The sequence below is a fragment of the Lipophrys pholis genome (genome assembly GCF_963383615.2).
Source record: "Lipophrys pholis genome assembly, chromosome: 8".
NCBI lineage: Eukaryota > Metazoa > Chordata > Actinopteri > Blenniiformes > Blenniidae > Lipophrys > Lipophrys pholis.
In genome coordinates, this window is record NC_137630.1 from 27,669,147 (window position 1) to 27,693,423 (window position 24,277).

A 24,277-nucleotide genomic window follows, 5' to 3' on the forward strand; every position below is an offset into this window, starting at 1 on the left:
AGTTTATATTATAAACAAGTCACTTGCTCTTCTCAACCCAGGAGAAGAAATTACACCGAGCTTCAGGGTTGGAGGCATGTCCCTGAGGACGAGCGCACACGAAAAACTGCTTGCCCATGTTAGGGCATGTAATGTAAAAAGCAAGTTTAGACTAAAGAACCCAAAAATTACTTTATCTGACTGTCTGACAGTAAATGTGTCTCGCTGAGTTTATGCAGCTGCTCGTCTTCATGAAATCCACATGCGTGTCCGTAAAGTCATTTTTTTCTGTCTTCCCCTGTCTAAATCTGTTATCGCTTATATCGCCACCTCGTGGGGAGGCATTATGTGACATGAAAGATGTACAAAATGCTAAACAGATAATTGGTTTGTTTTACAAATAACCGACATCTTCTTCACTAACATCAGAAAGGCCAGTTTTAGACACTTTTTAAGAAGCTATATATACTAATAACAAACAGAACTATTCTGTGATTTTTATAAAATGATAAATGCAACGGCTTTCACGATTCACAGGTTAATAATAATGTAACGCATCTGTCAATTTAGTGCATTTTAATTCAGAACTGTATTTCATCTCATCTTTGGACGAAGAGGGCTAGAGTCCATCAATCGGGTGTCTATTGTAAAGGTAATTGAATTGGAATTACATATTGTTTTGAATATTTTTAACTTACAAAAGACCCAGAGTCCTGTATGTGAAGCTATAACTACATTTACTTACTGTATTCCTGGATACCACAATGTCCGCAGATGTAGTCTCTTGTTTACAAAAAGTCACTTTATTGTGCACAAATGAGTTTAAGAAAACATGTCGGTCCAGAGTTTTGCTCATAGCGAGGTCTGGGTTGGATTTGGGGGAATCCCTGTGTGGGGTTTCTCTCTTTTCTTCTTCTACAGTCCAAAAACATGCATTTGAGTCTTACTGGTGACTCTTATCTGTTGGCATGAATGTGGCCATGTGACACTCACGTCCTTCTGTTTTCTCCATGTAATAAACAGGTGATCTGTTGAGGGTGTATGGCCTCTCGCTCAATGTCAGCCGAGATCAGCTCCATGTGACGCCAATAAGTATAGAGTAGTCCTGAAACATTTATACTTGCGTGACAGATTTGTTATATTGAGTCTAGTTTCCCACCGTGACGAGCTTCTTCACTGCATGTGAACTTGTTGTTTGTTTTGTAAAGCAAAGAGATCAGTCTGTGCAACTGCAAATATAATTTCAATATTTTATTTGGTGCACCTGAGGACTTGAGTGCTTTGGATTCTGAAGAGAGAACTAGATTTAGATGAATGTGTAATAACTACAATACTACACATTTAGAACTACTATATCAGACAAAACTCAAAATAATACAAAACTACCGTCTTTATTATTCATCTAATAACAGTTCACGATAAAAAAAAAAAGTTTTAAAAAGAAACCAGCTTGCAGTTTATATTATAAACAAGTCACTTGCTCTTCTCAACCCAGGAGAAGAAATTACACCGAGCTTCAGGGTTGGAGGCATGTCCCTGAGGACGAGCGCACACGAAAAACTGCTTGCCCATGTTAGGCCCCTCCTTTTTAACCGTGCGGAGCACGCAGGGCTCCCCGTGGGCCTTACAGCTGGGCGGTGGCGGCGGCCCATGAAGCAACGACTTCCAAAACACAGACGACGCTCCTTTCTTGGCCTCCGAATGTCCCCCGGTGGGCTGTGGTGGCTGAGGGTTTGTCTTCAACTGTGTTTCAGCCTCCTCCATGACCCGGCTGGAGCTCAACTCGCCGTCTTCTGAGGACTCTTCTCTTGTCACGGGCGCTTCGTGTGGCTCAGTATTTGTAAGTTTGGGCTTGAAAAAGAAAAGCAAATTGCCTTTTGGCTTTGAGGAAGAATTGACCGTCTTTGTCTTCTTTCCTTTTGGGACTAACGACTCTGATGTTAACGCCCGCTTCTTTCCAGAGTTGTTCCCAGCTCCGAGCGGGTTTAAATTTTCTCTCCTTTCCTCTTGCTCTTGCGATCCGGGCAGAACGGACTTTTGGTCCACTTTCACAAGGAAACGGGAAAGTTTCTGCTGTTTTCCAGCAAATTCTGGCAGGTAGCGAGTGCAGATAGGAGGCGGTTTGGAGCTGGGGACGACGGAGCAGTCCAGCTGCCCCCGCACCGGGCAGTGGTCCGACCCTTCCACCTCCGGCATGATGTCTGCTGCCACAAAGTGCTCCACGGCCAGCCGGCAGTCAGCGAATATGTAGTCAATACGAGTGCCGTAGTTGGTCTGCCGCGCCCCGGTGAGAGTGGACCAGCAGGTGAAAGCGTTGGCGCGAGTTGGGTGGAAGTAGCGAAAGGTATCGACAAACTTCCCCCCGTGGACTGAATCAGTCTTTTCATCGGCTTCCTCCTCATCGTGGTCTTCCTTCTTCCTGCCATTGTGCAAAAACTCATCCAGCCATTTTCTTCCTGGGTGTTCACCAAAATCATCCTGAGCAAAGAGAGAAGAAACAGACAGGGATTCACGATAAGACACGACAAAGATGATGTCATGTTTTTACTCCCGCGACCTGGAACGGATGGATGGATGGATGGATGGAACGTTTTTACTGCTCTAATGTGAGTAGAAAAGCTCCATAAGGAGTCATGATTCGGTTCTTTTTTAGGGCAAATATTTTAATATTTAAATATGTAAAGTTTTAGAACAGGTAAAATATTTTTAGATGTCAGGCAAGCTGATCATTTTGGTTTGCTTTCAAACAGAAACTTTACATCAAGTTTGCAAGAAGCAAAGGTCCAACCGGATTCCAGCACATACAGAGGAAAACAGCTGAACGGTCGTTTTACACAATAGTAACATTTCACTTACGTCATCAGAGGGGTCACAGTGGTCTATTGGTCGATGGGATGTATTCACGTCTCCTAAGACGATCACATGGCTGTAAAAAAAAATAAAATAAATGAACAGAGAAAGCAACTGACTTTTATAACAGAGAAAAACCTGAAAATGCAGATACAATCAAGACTTTTCACAACACATGCAAGTGATAATTCGCTAGGGCTGAAAAATCCATTTTGGAACAGAACAAGGCTGCCAGGTTTTGATTGCTTTGCTTAGTAAGTTTGTTATTTCTAAATTTGTTCAAAGTTTGAAAATCTCCCACCTGCCATGTGTCAGTAAAGCCTCGGCCCGACATTGAAGCAGCTTGTAGAACCGCAGTTTGAACTGTTTTCGCTCCGGCTTTTCAGGGTCAGCCCTGGGACAGTATACGTTAATCACAGTCACAGTTTGTTCTCCGTCCTGACACCTGAAGGGTGAAATCAATCAGACATGCAGATAAAGGTACAGAGACCTGACAACATCTCAACACACAGAAGACACTGGAATCTCCTGCTCAGTCAAAACCTTTGAGTCAGAAGGAAATAATAATATGAGCTGCTGTTTACTCGTCATCTTGTGAGTACAAGCTTGTTTGGGTTTTAAAATGTTTCTGTCATATGTGTTTTCATTCTATTGTAGTTTGATCCTGTAAATTGTCAAAGGGTTTCTTCAAAAGAGTTGAGAAAGAAAAAAAATACATTTATATTTTTTTAGGATATCGTGATTTTTTTATAAACATTTAACAAAATGCAGGAAGCGTATTTCCCCCAAAAACATATGAGCCGACGAACAGATAGAAACCAAGGAGTTTCTCAGATGACAGTATCAACATATACAGCAATATATTTTCTTACTTGACTTTGTGCTGGGTGATCAGTGCTCGCCCTTCGTTGTCCAAAAGCTGCAGCTCCTCATTTGAGAAGTCGGCAGAGTCGCCGTAGCATCTAACAGCCCCTTCATGGTTGGTGAGCAGGCCAGTGAGACCCTCCTCAGCTGTGACCGGAGTGGCACCGTCCTTACAGTATGTGGCGACTCCTGGGCACATCAGGAAGAGGAAGCGGGAGGAAAATCCCAAGAAATAAATAGGGGTTAGTTTTTCAACAATACTTTTTAGAGTCTTTTCTAAAAAGAATGTGGGGGGGGGGGGCTTGCCTTCTGTGATGTATAAACAGGAACAGAAAGCAAAGTGAACGTTATCGTTCAACTTCCTACTTACAGCCTCATTAGGCCACTTTATTTTTGTTTTTTTTAAGATTTCTAAACGCTACCCTTTCCTCAAAGTCCCCACTGAATTCATGAATCATACTTTAAATTTAGACATTTGAAAGCTTTTTGTTCTGATTAATACATCATCCAGATCTATTCTGAAACATATAAGAAAACAAATGAGAAACTGTTGATTAATTCAATACAAACAAGTCTTTGGTGTTTAAATTCATTTTCTGAATTATTTTCTTTTTAATCTAAACTTGGCTGTGTGTGGTTTGTTTTGCTTTTTCACACATTAAAGTACAAACTGGGCTATAGATGACTTTTAGCTTGTGTTAAGAGAATTTTGTTAAAAGTTTACCTGCACGATTATTAGTTATTGTCTTTTTGGACCAACTGTCTAGATGAGGGGAAGAAAAATATGAAACTCAAGTTGTATCTCAGTGGGAGGAAAAGTGACATAACTAATAAACTGTGCATATTATGAACCTAAAGAAGGATATTTCATAGTGGGTTTTTTTCTTTCCAAAGTAGTGAATTAGAATCTAAGTGGAGAAAAAAAAACCAACATGAATCAATGTGATAAATTAGGATCAATGACGTTGTAATAAACCTGAGTATCCGCTGCGTCCTCTGCTGTAGCTGAAATACGAGTTGTATCCTTCCACTATGGCACTTCTTTCATCCAGCAAGTCCCCTGTGAAGAAAAGGCTGTTGAACTTTTTAATGTTTACAGTCTGCAGTCAGACAACACATTACACAAACTCTCGCGCTTTACAAAATCCTCCTCGCGATCACTCACTCGTCACTTTAGTCTCCTGCACGCAGATTATATCTGCATCCAGAGAGTCCAGGGCCTTTTTAATGCCTCCTCCGAAAGTCCTGATACCGTTTATATTCCAAGTAACGATCTTCATGCTTCAAAATTTACAGACATACCGCGGGAGCTCAATGTCCATACCCGGAAGTGAAAAGGAAGTCCAACATGACGCACCGGAAGTGAATTCCCGCGCCAAAGTGTCACAGCGCGCCACAATTTTAAAAATGTATTAAAGGTATTATCTTAAAAACATGATTTATCTTCTATTAGCGAAACAAATACAAGTAAAACAAATTGCCCATAAAGATTGTTCCCATTAAGCTGACACATATCAATTTAACAAATCGGTTTTCTAATAATAATGATTATCTCATTGTGTCTTTATTGACTTTTTAGACAATTTTAGATAATTGCATCCCACCTGCGTCGATGCGCAGAGACTCCAAATGACGTTTTTTTGGGTTTTTTCTTATTATTTTTCTACTTTCGTTCCTTTTTTACGGGCCTGTTTGTTGTTTTGTCTTCAGTGCTTCATCTGTCATGAATAAAAGGTAGAAATTATAAGACACTCAAATTTGCTCCTCAAATGTTCAGATTTATTGAAAATACATAAGATTTTCATGATCCCACAATTATGGGATATTAAATTATTTTCAAAGAAATGAATTTATCTAATTCTAGAATAGGTATTTGATTATTGAAAAATAAATTCTCATGGCTAAATCTTAAATCTTACATTTTCTCCTCAAAACTCTGAAGCAATTTCAGGGACTAAGACTAAGACTGCATGTTTTCCATTTTAAAAAGTCTGCATAATTCTGAGACTATTAATTTATGAAATAAGAAATGAAAGCAATATCCCCCATCCCAGTTTTGACAAATCAAGTCACATGAAATACATCTAAATATACCCCTAATAACTTTTCCTAAAAACAGAATAGCTGGGCTTTTTACGTTCACCTGTTTGAAAATATACATATTACTTTTATTTAGCTTTAGTTGTGTAAGCAATCTCCCTGTATTCGTGTATTTAATTTTTTTATTTCATTAATTTTCTTGTGTATTTACCTGAAACCTTTCTAAGGAATCAGTTTTCATATATTTATGCCTTTTTCAATTAAATAAGTAATATCTATTCACCTTCTATATAATCATTGTTTTTATATTTACAAATATTTACAAATTTCATGATTTTATAATCACATTCTCAGATTATTCTGAATTAGAACCAGATAGTTTCCATGAAATTTTTCAACTAATTTGTATGCATAAAACTTCGGTTGTGTCCAAAGCTTTATGAATATATATATACTGTCTATATCTCTTCATAGACGACCCAGATCCACTCCAGAATCTAGAGCAGAGGTGTCAAACACATTTTAGTTCAGGGGCCACACACAGCCCGATTTCCCCTCAAGTGGGGCAGACAGGTAAAATAGTGCCATAATAGCTTCAAATTTTAAACATTTAAGTTTTTATTCATTGTGGCTCAACGTGTATGTGATTCAAAACAAAACTACTAAAAATGTCTGCAATATCAACATAAAAACGATTTTAACTTTCTGCTGCTAAATACAGTGACAGCATGGTTTTGAGGATGATATTGTCAGCTGGTCAACAACAGGAGCATCTTCAGCAACACACGAGATCCTTCCCTCCTGTGGCCATCAAACTTTATTACTCCTCTGTCAATAGTATTTGTTGTGCTTTTTTCTGTTATTTTCATTCTTTCTATGTTTTTTAGTCACTGTTTAGAATTTTATACATAAATATTTATTATTACTTATTTAATTTGTGTCCTGTGTTACTGATATCTTAACTTTCTTTTATATTTATTCTGTGTTCAATGTAAAGTGTTTCTATTCTATTCTCAGTGTCTAAGTGTCATGCTGTGTCTGCTACTCTTCAAGGATTCTTTATTGTCATACTAGACCAGGACACCGTTACATGACATGGTACAAAATTCTGTACTTGAGGCCTGGTCGTCACCAAAACTTAAATAAATAAAGAATGACATAAAATAAAACAGAGTATTATGAAATAAGACAGACAAGTTTAAAAGTTTACAATAGTCAACAGATAAATAAACAGATATCAGATCAACTGTTCCTCTTAAAAGATCTCTTTTACTAATATTGAGATTTTGTTTACATTTCTTTTTGCTGTTTGTTTGGTGGCTTGGCGGGCCGGTTTTGCCCCACGGGCCTGATGTTTGGCACCCCAGGTCAAAAGGAAAGTGGCTGCCGCTGTAGTTGCGCCATTCCGTCGCTCGAGGGCGCACCTGTGCCTTCACGTTTTCGGCGCGCGTTTGACACTCGACCTCTCGGTGAAACGCGAGAACCGGGCGAGAGGAAGAGACGCGGACGCTCGGTATCCCTGGCTGGTCTCCCCGGCTCCCGTCGTGTTTCGCAGTCGTCGCTCCCCGCAGTCGGTGAGGACGGAGCGGGGTTTACTGTCTCCAGGCAGCCGACCGGCGAAGCTCCATCTTTGAGGCAGCCGCGCAGGGTGAGTTCACCGCCTGGCTAATGATGCGGCCATCCAGCTAATTAGCCTGTCTTGACGGGATCCGGCTGACGTTCCGATCCGCTGAGCGAAGAGAAGCCGGCCCGTTTATACTCTACATGCGGGATTGTGATCTCCAGGCCGGGATGCTCCTGAACGAGCCTCCGCTAAAGTTAGCATCGCGGCTTCATTTCCATCAGCGCGAGGCTAACGGCTACCGCGGCTAGCCTTCACGCCCGATCCCGCTTCCTCTCCGGTGTCGTCTTCGAGTTCGCCCCCCTCGTCGGAATAATGACATGTTTTGAAAAGGCCAGTTGACATTGAAAACTAGAGAGGACCATTTAAAGACCTAGTGTAAATGTATAGAAATAAGGAGGGACTGTTTTGTGTCGCTAAGTGGAACTGATGCTCTCGTGATGACGGACTAGTCTCAGGACCACCGGCGGTCGCTGGTTCCATCTTCGGACACGAGGAAGCGTGGGGAACGTGCCCCACCCAGGCAGGCAGCACTGCTGTGCCAACCGCCAGATCACACATAATCTGTCCCGGAGCGACGACCAGCTGTCATAAATGTCCAGCTAGTATTAGTCCCCATCTACATATTGTAGAAGATAAAGTGAGTGTTTTGAATGGATGTAACCAGTCTCACTTAACCTCTCGGTAAACATTTGCTTATTCTCACTTCTGTCCTTCACGTGTGTCAGAGGTTTTACATGACCTCTGATGTGATCTTTAGATAAAACGCAGAGCCGTGTGCGGTCATGTCTTTTCTTCAAACCCCCGAGCGAATCCTACTTACATGAGCCATGTCTCGTTATTTTTGTGTAAACCATAAGTTGATCCAGCTGAACAAAGACTTCCTTCTGTAGAATATCCCACACTTAAAGAGAACGAAGCAGCGAGCAAATGAAAAGGGATTTGTGTAACGAGAAGCAAGCACAGATTCCCCAAATACAATATAATAAAAAATTATATTAAGCTGTTTTTTTTCTTGCTTTGTCTTTATACAGAGTATTGACTTAAAAAAATTTTTTGGGCATGCAGTAATAACCTCTTTGGTCCTGTGTGGTGGACACGCTTTCCTCAGCTATCGCTCTTCACTTCACTGAGCTGCTGTATTTCTTATTGTTCTGTTTTAAAGAGAAAATCCTCAGCTTTCCAGTGACATGCCATGTGTTATAATAGACACCCCACATTATTTAAAATTACAGGCAAGAGAAGCTGAACACCACTTTTCCTGTCGGACTGCAGAAAAGAAAATCTCTATTAATATTATTCAATTTTTAATCAGATTAGCAAAGTTAAAGTAGAGGATCCATGGAATAGTTGTACCACATGGCTGTTGGTTGCCTCTGGTAATGTAACAAAGTTGTTATGCCGAGTATTGATGTATTTTCACTCTGCAGCAGTTGGTGGATTTCCTCTGGTGGTCATTTGGTCCTTGAATCTTAAGTAGTTTCCCTCTCGCCTGATCCCAAAGTTAATCTTTCCCCATGCAGTTTGACTAATTAGTGCCATAAGATGATTTATGCAAAACCAAGCGGTTGTATAACTGCGCTCTTTGTGTTTTGCCTCTGCAGTGTGGCGTGATGAGAGTTGAGGGGTGAAGCAGGCAGGTGTCCCGGTAGACCATTGGCAGACGAGCGGGAAGCCCGACCAGGATGCTGGAGGCGGATGCAGACCCGGCAGCTGCAGCAGTCGAGGGGGGAGGAGAGGCAGAGATGGGAAGCAGAGACCTGAACTCTGAGGTGATGCGCCTGACTTTGGAGCTCCAGGAGGCCACGGAGGAGAAGCTCCAGGCAGCGCGCTATGGCCTGGTGGTTCTGGAGGAAAGTGCTACTCTCAAGAGTAAACACACGCAGCTGGAGGAGGAGCATGAGGCTCTCAAAGTGGAGCTACAGCAGCTTAAAGAGGTAAGAACTCTGCCAGGCCCTCTGGATTAAAAACAACTTTAACTATATAGATTTATTTGAAGAAATTTTTATATCGTTATACACTGTATTTTGTTCATTGGGTTAAGCCTGGACCTCCTGAGGTATGTCAGAAAGGGTAACTGGTGTAAAAACTACATTACAAGCTGCATTAACATATTGTCGTAACCCATGTAGAATGGAGCAGCTCAATACACACCATGATGATAAGATTAACTTTTATGCTCCTGAAAGAAGCTCTTATTGTATTTATCAAAGATAAACCTAATGGAGACTGTTTGCTGCACACAAGAAGCATCATCATAATATCCGAGATGTACAATAAATCAGTAACGTTTTATTGGTTTTATTGCCTTATTAAATATATGATTGAATATAATTTTAAAGCTTCAATATACATAATACTGTTTGCAGAATGTAACTTCCGCTGTTTACTTGGTCACCTCATTGAAAGGGAACACTCTCATGGCGTTTATCTTAATCTTAATAGCTTGGGAGTGGCTCTGTAATGCATTAGGTCCTCCTATAAGGATGCCATTGTTGTGTTTGCGCAGCTGAACTGTGACATGAACTTGAGTCATCCCGCCTCTGCCCTCTGGCAGCTCGGAGTTTCTTCCACCACAATACCAATGCTGTTGAAGTCGTGACCTAATATTATGGTGTCAGTGAGGAGGATTGTGATCGCATGCTGAGTCAGTTATGCCTTCGCATGTCATTTGACGTGGGAGGCATCAGCAGGAGGGACCTGCTTAGCGATTAGGACATTTTCTACAGCTAGTTGGCAAGTATATTGCTTTTAATGAGCCACGGGGTCCCTGTGAATCATAAACTGACGACCAGCATGTCGATCGATATGTCTATAGTGTAGTGTATGCTTCTTACAGTTATATTGGAGACTTGACATGTTTTCCGACTTAGTGTTCATAACAATGAGCTTTCCAGTGTTTTTTCATAGCTATGTCTCAAAGTTTACACCTGCAGGCTGCTGCACACCGACTTCATGGCAAATGATTAATGTTTGAAAGGTTAATCTTGTTTCCTGATGCAAACGTTCTCACAAACGCACCAGATAGACCTTTAGGGTATTTAGTATAGCTTGAACCAGCATGTTCAAACTGCTTACGTAAGAAAGTAATCCCCTATAAAATAAAATCCCGTCATGTGGGCAGATTTTCAGTCATTTGATTTTTTTTCTTTCCATCTTCCCATTTGAATTGAGAGCTGAAAGTAATGTGTAGTTGCAGATATTTAGTAACAAATGACGCAGTAAAGGGTGAAATTGACTGCATATAGAAAACAAGTCTTTATCAGAAGGAGCGTAGTGGTACAGAACTTTGTCATTTGTTGTAATCTGCATGAACCTTGTTTCTCAGCTGGTATAGGTTTTGGCTGGATTTGACCAGATTTGACACATATGGTCTAATTTGTGAAATTAGCATGCGCATGTAACTTTACGGTGGTGTTCACTTGAGTGTAATTAGTAGGACGTTCATTTCATATATACTGGATGTAGTCCTTTATAACCAGTGATGCATAAATGTGTCAGAAAATGTGGGTTAGCACGGCGTGAGGCACACTGAGAGTATTGTATTGGTGAGCTCGATGTCCAGAGTGATGTGGCTTTTAAGGTCTAAGGATACTGGACTGCATGAACTGTTGTAATCAGATTATAAGCATCGGTTGTGAGGATTGTCCAGTTTCCTTTTCTTATTTGCGTTTTGTATTTGCGTTTGGTAGCTTGATAAGATATGCCCAGTCGGCGCATTCAACGTTGTTCAGATGGGAAACACGCTGCGCTACTTCAGCCCTTTCCTTATCTGGCTTTTGTTTTGTGTAAAGGCATTTGCAGATTCGGTGAGCAGTCAGAAGCGTGCAGCTGCAGATGGAGAGTGCCGGGAGGAGAGCCTCCTGCAGGAGACGGCCACGAAGGAGGCTGCCATGGCAACCCGCTTGGAGGAAGTTCAGGCAGAGCTCAAGCAGGCACGCCTCGCTCTGGGCAACGCCCACGCGGAAATCGATCGGCTCGGCGTGGTCTCCACCCAGCTGAAGAAGGTACGGCGCACTAACGCGGTCCACCTGTGTACTGAGGCTATACAGGGAGTACCGTTATGTCCCATCCTCTCAACGCAATGAAGACATTTCACCCCTGCAGCATCATTCCCAAACCACAATCAAATGTCCTTTTAAGACCGAATTGCAATGATCTGACAATGTTGTTTTGTTTCGCAGGAATGTGAATGTCTGGAGGCAGAGAAGGGTCATCTGAGGGATGAAATGAAGGAGTATAAAGTACGTGAGCTGCGCCAGTTGCAGGACAACAGTGAGCTTGAAGAAGAAAACATTTCTCTCCAGAAACAAGTGTCTGTGCTCAAGGAAAATCAGGTCAGTTATCGCCAAGCTCCATCAGAACTTCAAATCTAATGTTTCCATGAAGCACATCTAAGTTACTCTGCTGTCTTTTTGTGTTTTACATTTTCGGAGGATAAGGGAAGAACTTAACACCCAAAGTAGAACCTCTTGAATAGACTGGGCACTCTGGCTACTGAGTGATTAATGAGGTTATTACAAGCAAGCTGAGTCGTCCCCTCCTCACAGGGCAATAATTCTTCCAGAGTATACAAACTATAACCGTTCGTCTGTGAAGTTACATTTTCTTCGCATCTCCTGGGAGACCGATCCCAAAGCCAATAAAACATTTAACTGAAAATAAACAACCAAAAACACTAATTGTAGTTTTGGGTTAGACTAAAACAATTAAGATTCGGTGCTGCACACTCACCATATCCATGTTGAGGTGATTCCTTTCTGATGTTTAAATAAGTTTGACTCTGCTTATAATTGTCTTCAAATTAACATTTTTAAGCCTCCATGTGCATTATCATGGTGGTTCTGTACTTCAGAATGGAAACTGGCCCAAAGTATATAATTTAACAGATGTTACAAGAGGCATGCATTCTAATTTATTTTTATTATTCATTGAGTTAGGTAACTAATACTTTGCTTCAGATGGGAATGCTTGACACTGTGCTCAAGAATGAAACAAACGCTGTCCTTGGAGGTTGTACTTGTATTATGCAATAGTTTCCCTTACAATGGTTTGTGCAGGACTAAGTGCTCTCGATGGCATTTTATTTATTTATTTTCTACCAGAACTCAACTCTTTCAAATAAAACTTTGTCTTTTGCATTAACAATTAGGGAGCAGATTGAAGGAAAACCTGGAAATGTGAAGATTTGTAATAGAAAGTAAAGAAAAGAATGTGAGTTGCATTACATTTGTGAATGTTGAGCTTGTAAAGAGAAGTTTTAGTGTCTGGGCTCAGCTATGCAAAGCAGGGGGGGCTGTGAAATACAGAGTACAAGCAGTGTGGAGTGGAAGATAAGTGCCAGGAGTGATCTGTGGTGGAGGAGTCTCAGCTTGTTTGAAGGGGAAGGTCAACAGGACACTAGTGAGATCAGCTTTGTTGCCTAGTTCTGAGCCGAGGGTGTGGAGATTTTCACTGGAAGTGACCAAAATGAGAGACAAGATTGAAAAAGTTTAGTCGTGTGTAGTAAAGATAATAGCCAGGCAGCGAAAAAGAAGCTGAGGTTGGAGGAGGGGAGGATCACTCAGGAAATTATTAGATGCAGGATGAGGAGATATATGACACTGGAAGAAAATGATCCGCCGTTTCAATTCCCAACGGGGAAATGCTGAAAGGCAAAGATGAACAATTTAAAGCAGGAATTTGAAGGTAACATTGATTGTTTGGTGCTTTGAGATGTCCAATAGTGGGGGGGTGGGGTTGTGGTATTTCTGGAGCATTTCTTCTCTGGTGGATGGCATTCCACCGTTTCCACTATACATTTTTAGTAACCTTGTTGTAAACTTGTACTATCAAGCAAATGCTCTTAAGGCATAGATGAATATTTTTGCAAGATATGTGTGTTTTCCTAAAATTCCACAGAAAGGGTCTAAATAAGCCTGCTGTTGGTGCATGTTGATCGTGTTCCAGGTTGAGTTTGAATCGATAAAGCTGGAGTTGACCCACAAGAACGAGGAGCAGGACGAGCAGCGAGCACAGCTGGATGAAGCGGCGAGGCTGAGGGAGATCGCGGAGCGGCAGCTGGATGAGGCCCTGGAAGCCCTGAAGGAGGAGAGGGAGCAGAAGAACAGTCTGCGGCGAGAGCTCTCCGCCTTGACCCTCAACCCCTTCGACTCTGTGGGGAACCTGGAGCTCCACCTGGATCAGCTGGATGACAGCCAGGAGGAGGGCCAGGGCGGAGAGGGCGAAGGTGAGGAGGAGAACCAGGACAGCGGTTTTAATAACGGTCCTGGATCTGCCTCCAGTTCTGCTCACCCTCCTCACTTGGGAGGCTCGAAAAGCAACGGCCTCATCCATCGCAACTCCACCCCTCGCAACAGCGACGTTTTCCTCCGCGCCCCAGCCTCTGGGCTGGTGTCCGATCTGCTGAGCGAGCTCCACTTCTCGGACAGCCAGAAACTAAAGCAGCAGCTCCTACAGGTATGTAGCAGGGCCACGTGACCTCAGTGTCACAAAAGCTTTGGAATAATTAATTTGGCTGACATGTGATTTTGAGAAAAATTTGAATTTGCTCCTTAAGCATGACAAAGAGCATGAGAACATTCACTTTCTTCACAATATTCCAACTGTCAGCGTAAAACTGATGTTGGTTTAAGCCTGAAATTGCATTTTTATTTGACATTATCAAGGCCACTAGTGGTCTAAAGCACAGATGGGCAACTGTGGCCTTTCTGAGGGCTATAAAAATGTAATGCTCATTAACAGAAGGGAGGAGTTATGACAGAGTATGTCTTTCACAAGGATTTATGGGAATAAAGGTAGCTAATTTGATTTAAAAAAAAAAAAAAGGAAAGAAAAAAAAAGAGAGAGACTGTATGTATTTGATAATTTTTGCCTCGAAAGTAACTCAATAATGCTGTAATTTTGAGTCATTTTAATTGATACCTGCTTGAAATGAATGTCATCATACCATTACATATCAAAGCAATAATTTTGTTTGGGAAATGGAACATGGTCTGTACCATGACCGCAGGTTAAGTTTGGACGTTTTATTTGTTATGGCGGCACTGAAGGATTTGTTGTTCCACTTCCAAGTTAAGGTAAAATGTGAACACTAGACGATCGAGGAGGTTGTCAGATACCGAGACGGTGCCGTCTGCCTCTTCCTGCTCTAGACCACATCCGCTACGTGTTACTTTCATGTGTATTTTCAACAGATTGCGTCGCCCCTAACTGATACAGTTTCCCAGCTTCATAAACAGGAGGGTACTTTAGAAAATGAAGAACTGTCATCCATCTGAGTCTGGAGGAAATATATTATTCATGATGCACTTAAATTGGGGGTTGGGGGAGGAACCTTCACCCGACAGATGTTTGCAGTGCGGAATTGAATGGGGTCAGCCTTTGTTTTAAATACAAAATGGGGGACTTTACTCTCCTCATTGTCACTGTTCTGTTTTTATGGCAAATACATGTGCAACTATTACTTCAGTCATCTACATTAGAATCAAAATGATTTAGTTAATGTTTGTTGTGTGCACACAGGCAGAACGTGAGAAGTCCGGCCTCACTAGCAAAGTGGAAGAACTGCAGATGCAGCTGGTGATGTCCAAACAGGCACTTAGTCAGCAGGAAGACAAGGTTGGCTCTCTCACCCAACAGCTGGAGTCGGTGCAGAGCAGCCAGCGTCACAACCACGAGGGTGACGACAAAGGAGACGACGAGACGGAGAACGGAGAGGTCGGCATCGGGGTCTTTGATTATGAAGTGGACACTAAGAGCAAGGAGGTTCTGGAGGCGCGCATGCGCTCAGCCAGTGAGGAGCTTCTGAAGCTACGAGATGAACTGTCTCAGGCGGGGACTCGGTACAACACCCTGGAGCAGAGGTACAAGCAGGAGAAGGATCGCTGGAGGTCCGAGGCCCAGGAACTCGCCGACAAGATCCGGCAGTGCATCAAGTCCAGCAAACAAGATCAGGAGCGCATCGGCGAGCTGGAGAAGGAGATCGGAGCCACACGGAAAGTGGCGAGCGATTCTGAAGGCCACCTGAGCGTCGCCCAGGAAGAACTGCTGGCCTTCTCCGAAGAGCTCTCCAACCTCTACCACCACATCTGTGTGTGCAACAACCTCACACCCAAGCGAGTCACCCTCGACTATTATCGCGACGGCGCCAGGGCCAGCGGCGGGGCGAGCGGTACACGAAGGCCGCATAACGTCTTCCCCCAGAAGAAGCCGCGTCCCAACGACATGTTCATCTCTAAAGCCGCAGCGTTGCAGTTCATGGGAGAAGTGGACAGTGCAACAGCCAGCATAGACTCTCCCAACTGCCCCGGATCCCCGACCCTGGACTTCAGGGACCCGTCTAACGTCAGCAACTTGGTGGCGGTCATCCGTTGCCAGATCAAACACCTCCGGGTAAGACACACTTCACATCATCGCAGGGTTTTATCGAGTGGAGCTTCTTCAATGACTTCATTGTGACTTCCATGCTAACAAATGGACTCTTGCTCCATGTGAAAGTCCCTCCTCCACTAATTGTTTTGCTCAACCTAATGATAAGCTCAGACTGGTAAAGTAGCTGAGTTGCTCTGGTGTCTGCACAAATCCACCGGATGGTATGGGCTCTGTTGACACGTGTGTATGGGTTTGAATGGATTGGCTTATCGGGGGTCAGGGTTGAGTTTGGCCTTCCACTACACTGAATCCTTTGAGGGAAAAAGACAGGATAGTTTTACAATGCTAACTGTAGAAACGTTTACCCTCAGTAGTATTGCTCCAGTGAAAAATGTTTGTTACAGTAAACGTCTGAAGAGTAATTTCACTCAACTCTGTAAATCTGATTTCAATTTTTAAGCAGCTTTTGCTTTTTGGCACCAACTGTAATGTGTTACATCATTAAGGCATTACTTCAATACGGTTGAGAAAGAAAAGAAAAAAAACAGCATTTTGAGTGAAAACAAAGCCCATATGAAGAACGATCTTTGCTTTCTGTCAGGTGGCGGTGGATCTTTGTCGTCAGAGGGGCGCGATGCCTTACTCTGGGTTCAGCAGCAGCGGCGAGTCGGAGCGGGATGCTGAAAGCCTCCTGGAGGAAGTCCTGAAGCTCAAGTCTCTCCTCAGCACCAAGAGAGAACAGATTGCTACGCTCAGGACGGTCCTCAAGGCCAACAAGCAGGTAGGACAAACTGCAAGTGGAGAAAACTCATGCAAACATCACCCGGAGTCTGATTTCATCTGGAACCACAGATAATCTCACTACGTGACCAGAGTACAAACCACTGTGCAACCACTACTATGACTAGATCGTTCATCCAACTCCTGTTATTCTAATGGAAACATCCATAGTAAAAGCGGCTCTTTTTTTTTTAATCCAGTCTCTCTTGTTTGAGTAATTTTTGACCAAACCACTGCACATTCCCATGACTAAAACATGTCGACCATGCCGCTGTACAGTGAGCGTGTGTTCTGTTTTCATGGATATAAGAGGCGTATATGAGGCCATTGAAGTGTTTCCATTAGATCTATCTCCCTGTTAAAGCAAGAGAGCATGCCGCGTATTATCCATGCATAATCTAGCTGCCTGTTTGACCTGTCTTAACAGTCCCGTCTAGACGTTCCCTTTGACGCACGCGGCCCTGCACCTTGTCCATACCGTTATGATGCACTCCCCAGAGCCTCCGTTCTCCCTCCCCCCTCCTGTCTGCTCGTACCTCCAGCACTGCATGACCTGCTTCTCTCGCTCCCCGAGCCGTCAGTCGCTCCATGCATGCACACACACGTACACATGTGGCACTCAAGTGCACACACAAACACGCAGGGTCCTTCCCAGTTATCTCATGTGTTAACTGGGTAATTAGAACGATGAAGAAACGACCACATTAGTGAGACTGAAAAGGTTTCAGATTTCCAGTTTGTTGACGTTAAAGCTCAAAGATGCAGCAATGGGTTTGTTTCGTCATCCGTCTTCAGTATTGATGTTTAAATGATGTTTTTTTTTTTTTTAAAGCTCTGATAGAAGATTGTGCTTAAAGAGAAGATGTGTTGTTGTGCATGTAACTTCCAGTGATCGTTACGTGAACAGTAATGGTGATGATTAATCTTGCTGTGATTACATCTAATCACAGAGCTCGGCAAGTTCACTGCTTTGTGTTTATTTAGGTTTTTCCTCAATGTGTGCATTTTAATGTACAAAGGGCATTATTAGTATTTTTTGCCATTGACCCGACACAATAATGCACAAAAAACTGCACTTGTTATTTATATATTTGTTTATTGCAGACTGCAGAGTTGGCCTTGTCCAATCTGAAAACCAAGTACGAGACGGAGAAGAGCATGGTGTCGGAGACCATGATGAAACTGCGAAATGAGCTGAAGGCCCTGAAGGAGGACGCCGCCACCTTCTCTTCACTGCGGGTCATGTTTGCCAGCCGGTAAGAGTTCCTGTTCGTGGGATTTGGCAGTTATACTTAGAACCACATGAGCAGAAACGTTTATCTGCAGCCATGTTACGACCTGATAATGTTTTGATTCTTTTTAAAAATGATTTTGAATTGAAGAATTCAGAGGTCAGCTTCAGGGCCGGCGTTCTCTGTGCTTCGTAATGGCGCGGTACAGCTTTTGCTATGGCTCATGTAATAAGCTTACCGTGCTTATTACGCCTGTGGACAATCCACGAGTTCACGTGAAGATTAGGAGCCACATGCTCTGCCCTGTGCTGATGGGGGAGGAGGAGGAGGTGGAGGCCACGACAGATTAGTTACTTCAAACCAGGTCACCTTAAAGCAGGAGCTGCGTGGAGCAGTCGACATGTGAAGGGTTAAACTTCCTGAACACAACACTTAACTCACTAATCAGTAATCTCTTCCCTCAGCATTGGTAATTGTTTGCAGTGGTTTTATGTTTGTCTGAGTGAACGCACCAACGGTGTTTGGAAGAAATGCTTGAATTGTTATGAGCTCGTATCTGGTCATCACTAAGATGGATCAGAGAACATTGAGGACTGCAAAGTGTCTCTTTCCATCTAAATGTTCCAGTTCTAGGGGGAAAAAGAAGTCTTTCCTGGTATTTAGGTGTACTAGTGCCATCATGTGGACGACTGTGCGAGTTACATTCCTCCACTTTGTATCAAGGAGCAGGAGCTTTTTCTTCTGTTGTACTTTCACAGTCTTTCTTTGAAGTAAGAATCTTTTGATAAATATTTAATTGTACATTTCTGACAAGCAGTTCAGCAACTTCGAGGCATCCCTGAAGTTTCAAGTTATGTGTTTTTCAAGAAGTTAGGACCAAAGTTAAAGCTCTGTGAAAATAACTTGCCTTGTCTTTTGGAGTTAGAACGTCACGAAAGTGCGATATGCAAGAACTGTCTGCTGTATGATTAAATACTTGAACTCCAGTAGGTGATATTTTTTGATGTTGAGATTTGCTGTTTTTCATCCTTATGATTTACACCAGCTATATATATATATATATATATATATATATATATATATCGTGTCTATATTGCGACGCAGTAGATTTGCAATATGCTGTGCAGCCCTCTTTGTGAATTAAAAAAATATATATTTCAATAACAAAGTTAATCAATTATATAAGAATTCTTGTGTGCCTGCCACTTTAAGAGGCAAGGTGCAAAGATTACTCTCCTACGGCCGTTTTATTTTTGTCTTCATCTTTTTCCTCCACTGGATTTTCAGTGTGTAACTAGTCCCACGCAACTGGGCGCATGTACATAAAAAGAGCAGTACAATGTGCAGAACATTCAGGAATAGCGCGGTAGGACTTCTGTTGACGATTCCCCAAACTGTTTGGCAATTTTTTGTGCAGTTTTTTCCTTTTTCCTCCTTCCTTTGCAGAGTCAAAGCAGATGGAAGTTTTTTGTGAAAATGGGAGCGTGTACACAACGAGCGCATAAAATGTGCAGAACATTTGGGAATAGCGTGATCTCATGGTTTTTTTTTTAGAATTCAACAAACCATTTCTCCAAAACAACTGAACCATTTTCAACCCAGTCAAACCAGATGGGATTTTGGTGAAAAATGAAAAAGAATTCTAGTCGGCGAGCAGCAAAATTACATCTGAAAAGTTCTAGTTTCCTGTTTGTTTTACTTCTAACACACAAAAGACATGTTGAGCTTGTGTTGCGTGTGTCACTGGCTGTTTAACGCTAACCTTTGCTTGTGCATGTGGCTTCTTTGACTGTCTTGCGTCTCCCAGGTGTGACCAGTATGTCACGCAGCTGGATGAGATGCAGCGGCAGCTCGCCGCCGCTGAGGACGAGAAGAAGACACTGAATTCTCTGCTTCGCATGGCCATCCAGCAGAAACTGGCTCTGACTCAGCGTCTGGAGGACCTGGAGGTTCCATTGTCTCCCCACAGCTTGAACAGCAGTCCTCGCCGCTCCCGGGCCAAGGAGCTCGCCACCAAGTCGGGGCGGGCCCCCCGGAGCCCGCGGAGCAGTCCCGCCCGCCCGCCGCTGAGGAGCAGTCCACGGGCGAGCCCGGTCCTCGGCAGCAGCGTTCCCGCAATGGCCACTCACCACCTGCGAGCCCTAACCCGAAGCCTGCACACGAGCCCCGTAAGAACGCCTCTCACTCTCTGTCCCGACAACTCCAACCCATCCACCCGGCGCTCTCGCAAAGGCAAGGGCCTGCCGCCGCGAGACGCCACCTTCATTAGGAGCCATAGTGTCAGCGATGTCTTTAGCACAGACTCCAGCGAAGGCTATTCCCTCACCCGTAAAAGCTCCACCAGCTCTATGAGCAGCGAGTTGACGGTCAACACGAACCTCAGCGGTTCCAGGAAGGGCGAGTCCCCGCGGAGAGCTTCAGTCCCGACGCGCCAAGACACGTTCATCAAAACCCGCGTGGTGCCTGCGTCCTCCAGCAGGCTAAAAACCTCTTTGTTCTCCTCACAAGCAGAGAATCTAATCTCTTCTAAAGCTGTGCGTGTGTATCCTAACACATCTGAAGCATGGAGTGAAAGGCAGCAGCAGCAGCAGCAGCAGCAGCAGCAGCCCGACATAAAGCCGACCTCTGATGGTTCTGTGAGGCGGAAACAGTCGACTCACAGGTCCAACTCTGCACAGACCGCCGCCGCCGCATGTCGTAACGCTTTCCAGTCGGACTCGGTCACCTCGCAGTCAAACGCGAAGTCTGCAGGGTCCCAGACAGCCGCCTCGCTCTCCGGCGTTCACAATCAGCCCGCTAAGAGCAGAATGACGGGGATCTGTCGAGAGTCTAGACGTCGACTGTCCGCCTCCACCAGCAGAACCACAGAGGAATTCCACACTAGCGTCGGTAGAAGCTCCGACAGCCGAGCTCAGGAGTCCTCTTCCAGAGCCCGGAGCTCGCACTCCAAATCATCTCGCAGGAGATAAACAGGCGGGATAACCCAGCCCACATTTAAAGTCATGAATAAACTTCACCCCGATTGAAACCTAAAATAAGCTATAGTTGATTTTTGACTTTTTTTTTTTTTTAGAACTGATGCATATCGTTACTAATGAGCCCTAATCTGCTGATCCTTTACATGTTGTTTTTATTTGTTTATCCTTTATTTGCCCTTCATTGTGTTCACATACTTTTTTTTTTTCTTTTAAGTTCTAAGTTTGAACTAAATATCTGTTCTTTTGTCTCTGTCTCACCCTGTCTCCGTAGCGCTGAAACACTCCTTCCATTACTCCAAAACCCTTCTTCTTCTTCTTCTTCATAAGGACCTGTCTTCATGTTGACTCCCCGGCTCTCTCCTCCTTCCCCCCGACTCGAGACATCCTCTCCATCCCAGATACGATGCTACATTCCCCACTCTGCCCACCAGAGCCATGGATTTAAAAAACAAACAAAACAAAAAAAAGTATTAAAAGCAAAACAAACAACAAAAAAAAGTATCTCTCATCCCAGCCGCTCGGTCCTCTCTGCTCGGAGTGGAGAAACCTGCATGCAGCCCGGAGGGGGATGAAGAGACAAAATGTGCTGCTCATTTTATTTGTGAAGTCGTTGACTGTGTCTTGTCCAAAGTGGTTCCAACCTCCATCTGGTTTCAGGCTGCGTGTCGTGGTGAACCTCTGACAGTATTTATTCCAGACTGGGAGACTCTTCTTTCGCAGTAGCTTCTGTCCTCAGACTCCGATTCAAGGCTCCGACCTGTTCCCCGAAGACTGTACTGTCTTTACTCTCTTTGCCTTTAGCCTGACGTCCCCCCCCGTCAGGCCTGTCCGGCGTCTTTTTAGTGTTGGTAAGCCATTAGATCAGCTGCGATAGCTCTCCCAGGTAGTGTGATTTTTCTAGAACAATGCAGCCTTACTAACAAAATGGCTTTCCTTAACATAGACCTTGCTGTTGTCTTGAGATTCCTTCTGTTCCTCTGCTGATGCAGTTTTTTTTTTTAATCCTGTGACATCTTTGACGTAAGCCTGTCAGCCACACCCTTTAACTGGAGGCTGGTAAGACGCACCATGTCGTATGGAAATAGTTCAGCCATAAGTTCGCCGCCTCAGGTCAAACGCTTGAGTTTTCAGAAAGAAAGACAAACATTTGGGAAATCTTTAATGTGCATCCTACTATGCAGACCAATCAGGACAGTGCCTGTAGAATTCCCGCTCTTCTTTTCGGCTCAAAGTTTCAAAACTCTTGAGTTCACACTGCAGTTATTTTCCAACAGCAGTTTGGCACTTCCCATAGTAATAATCAGCTTTTCGAAGTCATTTCCGAGTACAAAGTGTCTCGGGCAGCGAACCGCACACATCGCTCAGAAAGGTAGACGGCTCGGTTCTCGTCTGGGAAAACCGTCAACGCTCCATGCTCAACTGTTCTCATTCCGCTTCAGCTCGGCAAGCAACAATAATCATGTCTCGTGTGTTTTATACTTTTTTTTTTTTTTTTCTTCTTCCTGTCATCATGCTGATGTTGTGTGCTTCCAGAGTAAGCATGTAGTGATGAACCAGTGTCGCCCACAGCAACCGCCCCGCTTCCTCTGTGGCTCCCGCATCCATTGTTTTTATTTGGATTGCTCATCGAGGGCTTGCAGGTGCTGCCAGGGTCACTACTTATAGAAACTTGAACTAATATTGATCATTTTTAAAAGCATTACACTGTATGTTTTAGAACTAGTGGCACATTATGACACGCGTTTAACAAAAAGAGAGCGTTGTTTTAACCCCTAAACGTTGCTTTGCTCGTCAGAGTTCCCGGACCTGGACCGTAAAGACGTTAAGAATTTTGCTTTCAAAGTGGTTGGATTCCAGGTCCGTGACCTCAGGACAGCATTGCGTTTAACATTGGTACATTCGCCTCACATTTCCTTCATGCAACTCAAATTCAGCTCGAGTTGACCTGATGAGCCTCATCCGGGAAACGGTTGTTTGTAAAATGAGAAGTAAATGCACCTTTATTTAGTCTCTGCTGTCCTGTCGAAGCCTCATCCTGCTGATTTTGTGTTTATTTTTTTTTGTTTGTTTTTTTCTTTTAGTGCCTTGGTTTTGGTCGTTTCTTTAGACAACATTGCGTTTTCTAAACAAAGGCTACTATCCTCCACAATAGCTGTGATTTAATGTTGTCATGATCGTATGTTTGAACTGCTTTTGAGGAAACTCATTGAGCAACGTTGGCACTGAATACGGTGACGTCTCATTTTGGTGAAGCATTCTCACTTTTTAGCTTTAAAAAAAAAAAAAAGAAGATTCATTTGATGATTTGACATTGGGCCGCCTCGATATTCAAAGAAGATTGAGAAACGAGGATCGTAATGTCTTCAGACTCCAGCTAAAAAGTGAAAATCCTTCAACACGATGCTGTATCACAATGAAGGATGTAAATGGATTTATTAATCTATTTAATTCACTCTGTGCAGATGTGTGCATATAATTTAATTCCCATTGTTGTACAATATTTTAACTGTATTTATGTGGTTTGCATTCTGTGTAAATTGCTCCAGAAGACGACGTGCGCACACACACACACACACACACACACACTCTGCATTTGATGCTCCTCAACTTTTAATGTGTATGCAAGTTGACCTTCCACTGGCCTGTGATCCACTTTTGTCATGAAGAATAAAAACAAGCCAACACTGTATCCCGGAGGTGGTGTGTTTGTGTTTACACATACAATTTGACATGGTTATTGCAGGGGTGCACAGCGAGCTGCCGTTTGTGGTTGATTGTCTTGGCCTGAATGTGATACTTAGTGGGAATCGTCTATTCCAGACTACATATTATCCGAGCAGGGGTGTAGAATATAAAACCAGCCTGCATGAGGCTGTAATTCAGCCGACAAACCCGCCAAGTGTACTATGAAAACTGCATAGAAAGCATGGATTTTTTTTTTCTTTTTAACACATCTTAAGATGCTGTCATGAAAACTCACAAACTACCATTAGCCTCAAATCCATGCAGTCATGCAACAGTTAAAATAATGTTTTTTATGACATTTCACAGTAGTTTGCATCATTAAGAGTATGGTGAGATTGCACTAATGGTTCAGTAAGTATATAGTATACTTCCAGTATAAAGTCTGCGCCACAACAAAGAAAACCTTTCGAGTGTAGCTTTAAAGGTTATTCTGGTACTATTTTACCGGTCTGGGTTTCTCAAGGTGGTTTGTGGAATGCACTGGATGAGGAAATCTAACAAAGCACAAATATTAGGCGTTTTAAAGGGTTATATAAAAATATGATGAAGCGATATAAAGAGGATTAATGTAAAGCACATTAAGGGTGATGTAAAGGGAACTGATACGGTGGTAGAGGGGTAGTTTAGTTTCAGGGATGGATTATTTTATTAATTAAAACATTGGGGTAGGGCTAGATAAGCAAGTTGCTTTTCTCTATTTCTTTTCGAACAGCAAAGTACACATTATTATGATTGATGAGTAATTGATTATTATTGTGCTGAGTATTAATATTATTGTATTTATTTACTATTTTTTCTTTCTTCTCTATCATTAT

At 43.1% G+C, this 24,277-nt stretch overlaps 2 protein-coding genes across 2 annotated transcripts; one reads left to right on the forward strand and one right to left on the reverse strand.

Moving 5' to 3' along the window:
- Positions 1–769: 769 nt before the first annotated feature.
- On the reverse strand, positions 770–5,025 carry apex2 (APEX nuclease (apurinic/apyrimidinic endonuclease) 2). The gene is made up of 6 exons (XM_080468619.1): positions 4,859–5,025; positions 4,670–4,753; positions 3,702–3,882; positions 3,131–3,274; positions 2,836–2,905; positions 770–2,457 (listed from the first exon to the last, which is right to left on the reverse strand). The coding sequence occupies exons 1-6, from the start codon at positions 4,971–4,973 to the stop codon at positions 1,453–1,455; spliced, it is 1,599 nt and encodes a 532-aa protein (XP_080324745.1). The 5' UTR covers positions 4,974–5,025; the 3' UTR covers positions 770–1,452.
- Positions 5,026–7,161: 2,136 nt separating this feature from the next.
- On the forward strand, positions 7,162–23,405 carry LOC308112842 (protein bicaudal D homolog 2). Its single transcript, XM_080468604.1, has 10 exons — positions 7,162–7,381; positions 8,959–9,291; positions 11,149–11,361; positions 11,539–11,691; positions 13,304–13,813; positions 14,879–15,748; positions 16,329–16,508; positions 17,612–17,763; positions 19,547–19,907; positions 20,989–23,405. Exons 2-10 carry the CDS (start codon positions 9,040–9,042, stop codon positions 20,992–20,994), a joined length of 2,697 nt encoding a protein of 898 aa, XP_080324730.1. The 5' UTR covers positions 7,162–7,381; positions 8,959–9,039; the 3' UTR covers positions 20,995–23,405.
- The last annotated feature ends 872 nt before the right edge of the window (positions 23,406–24,277 follow it).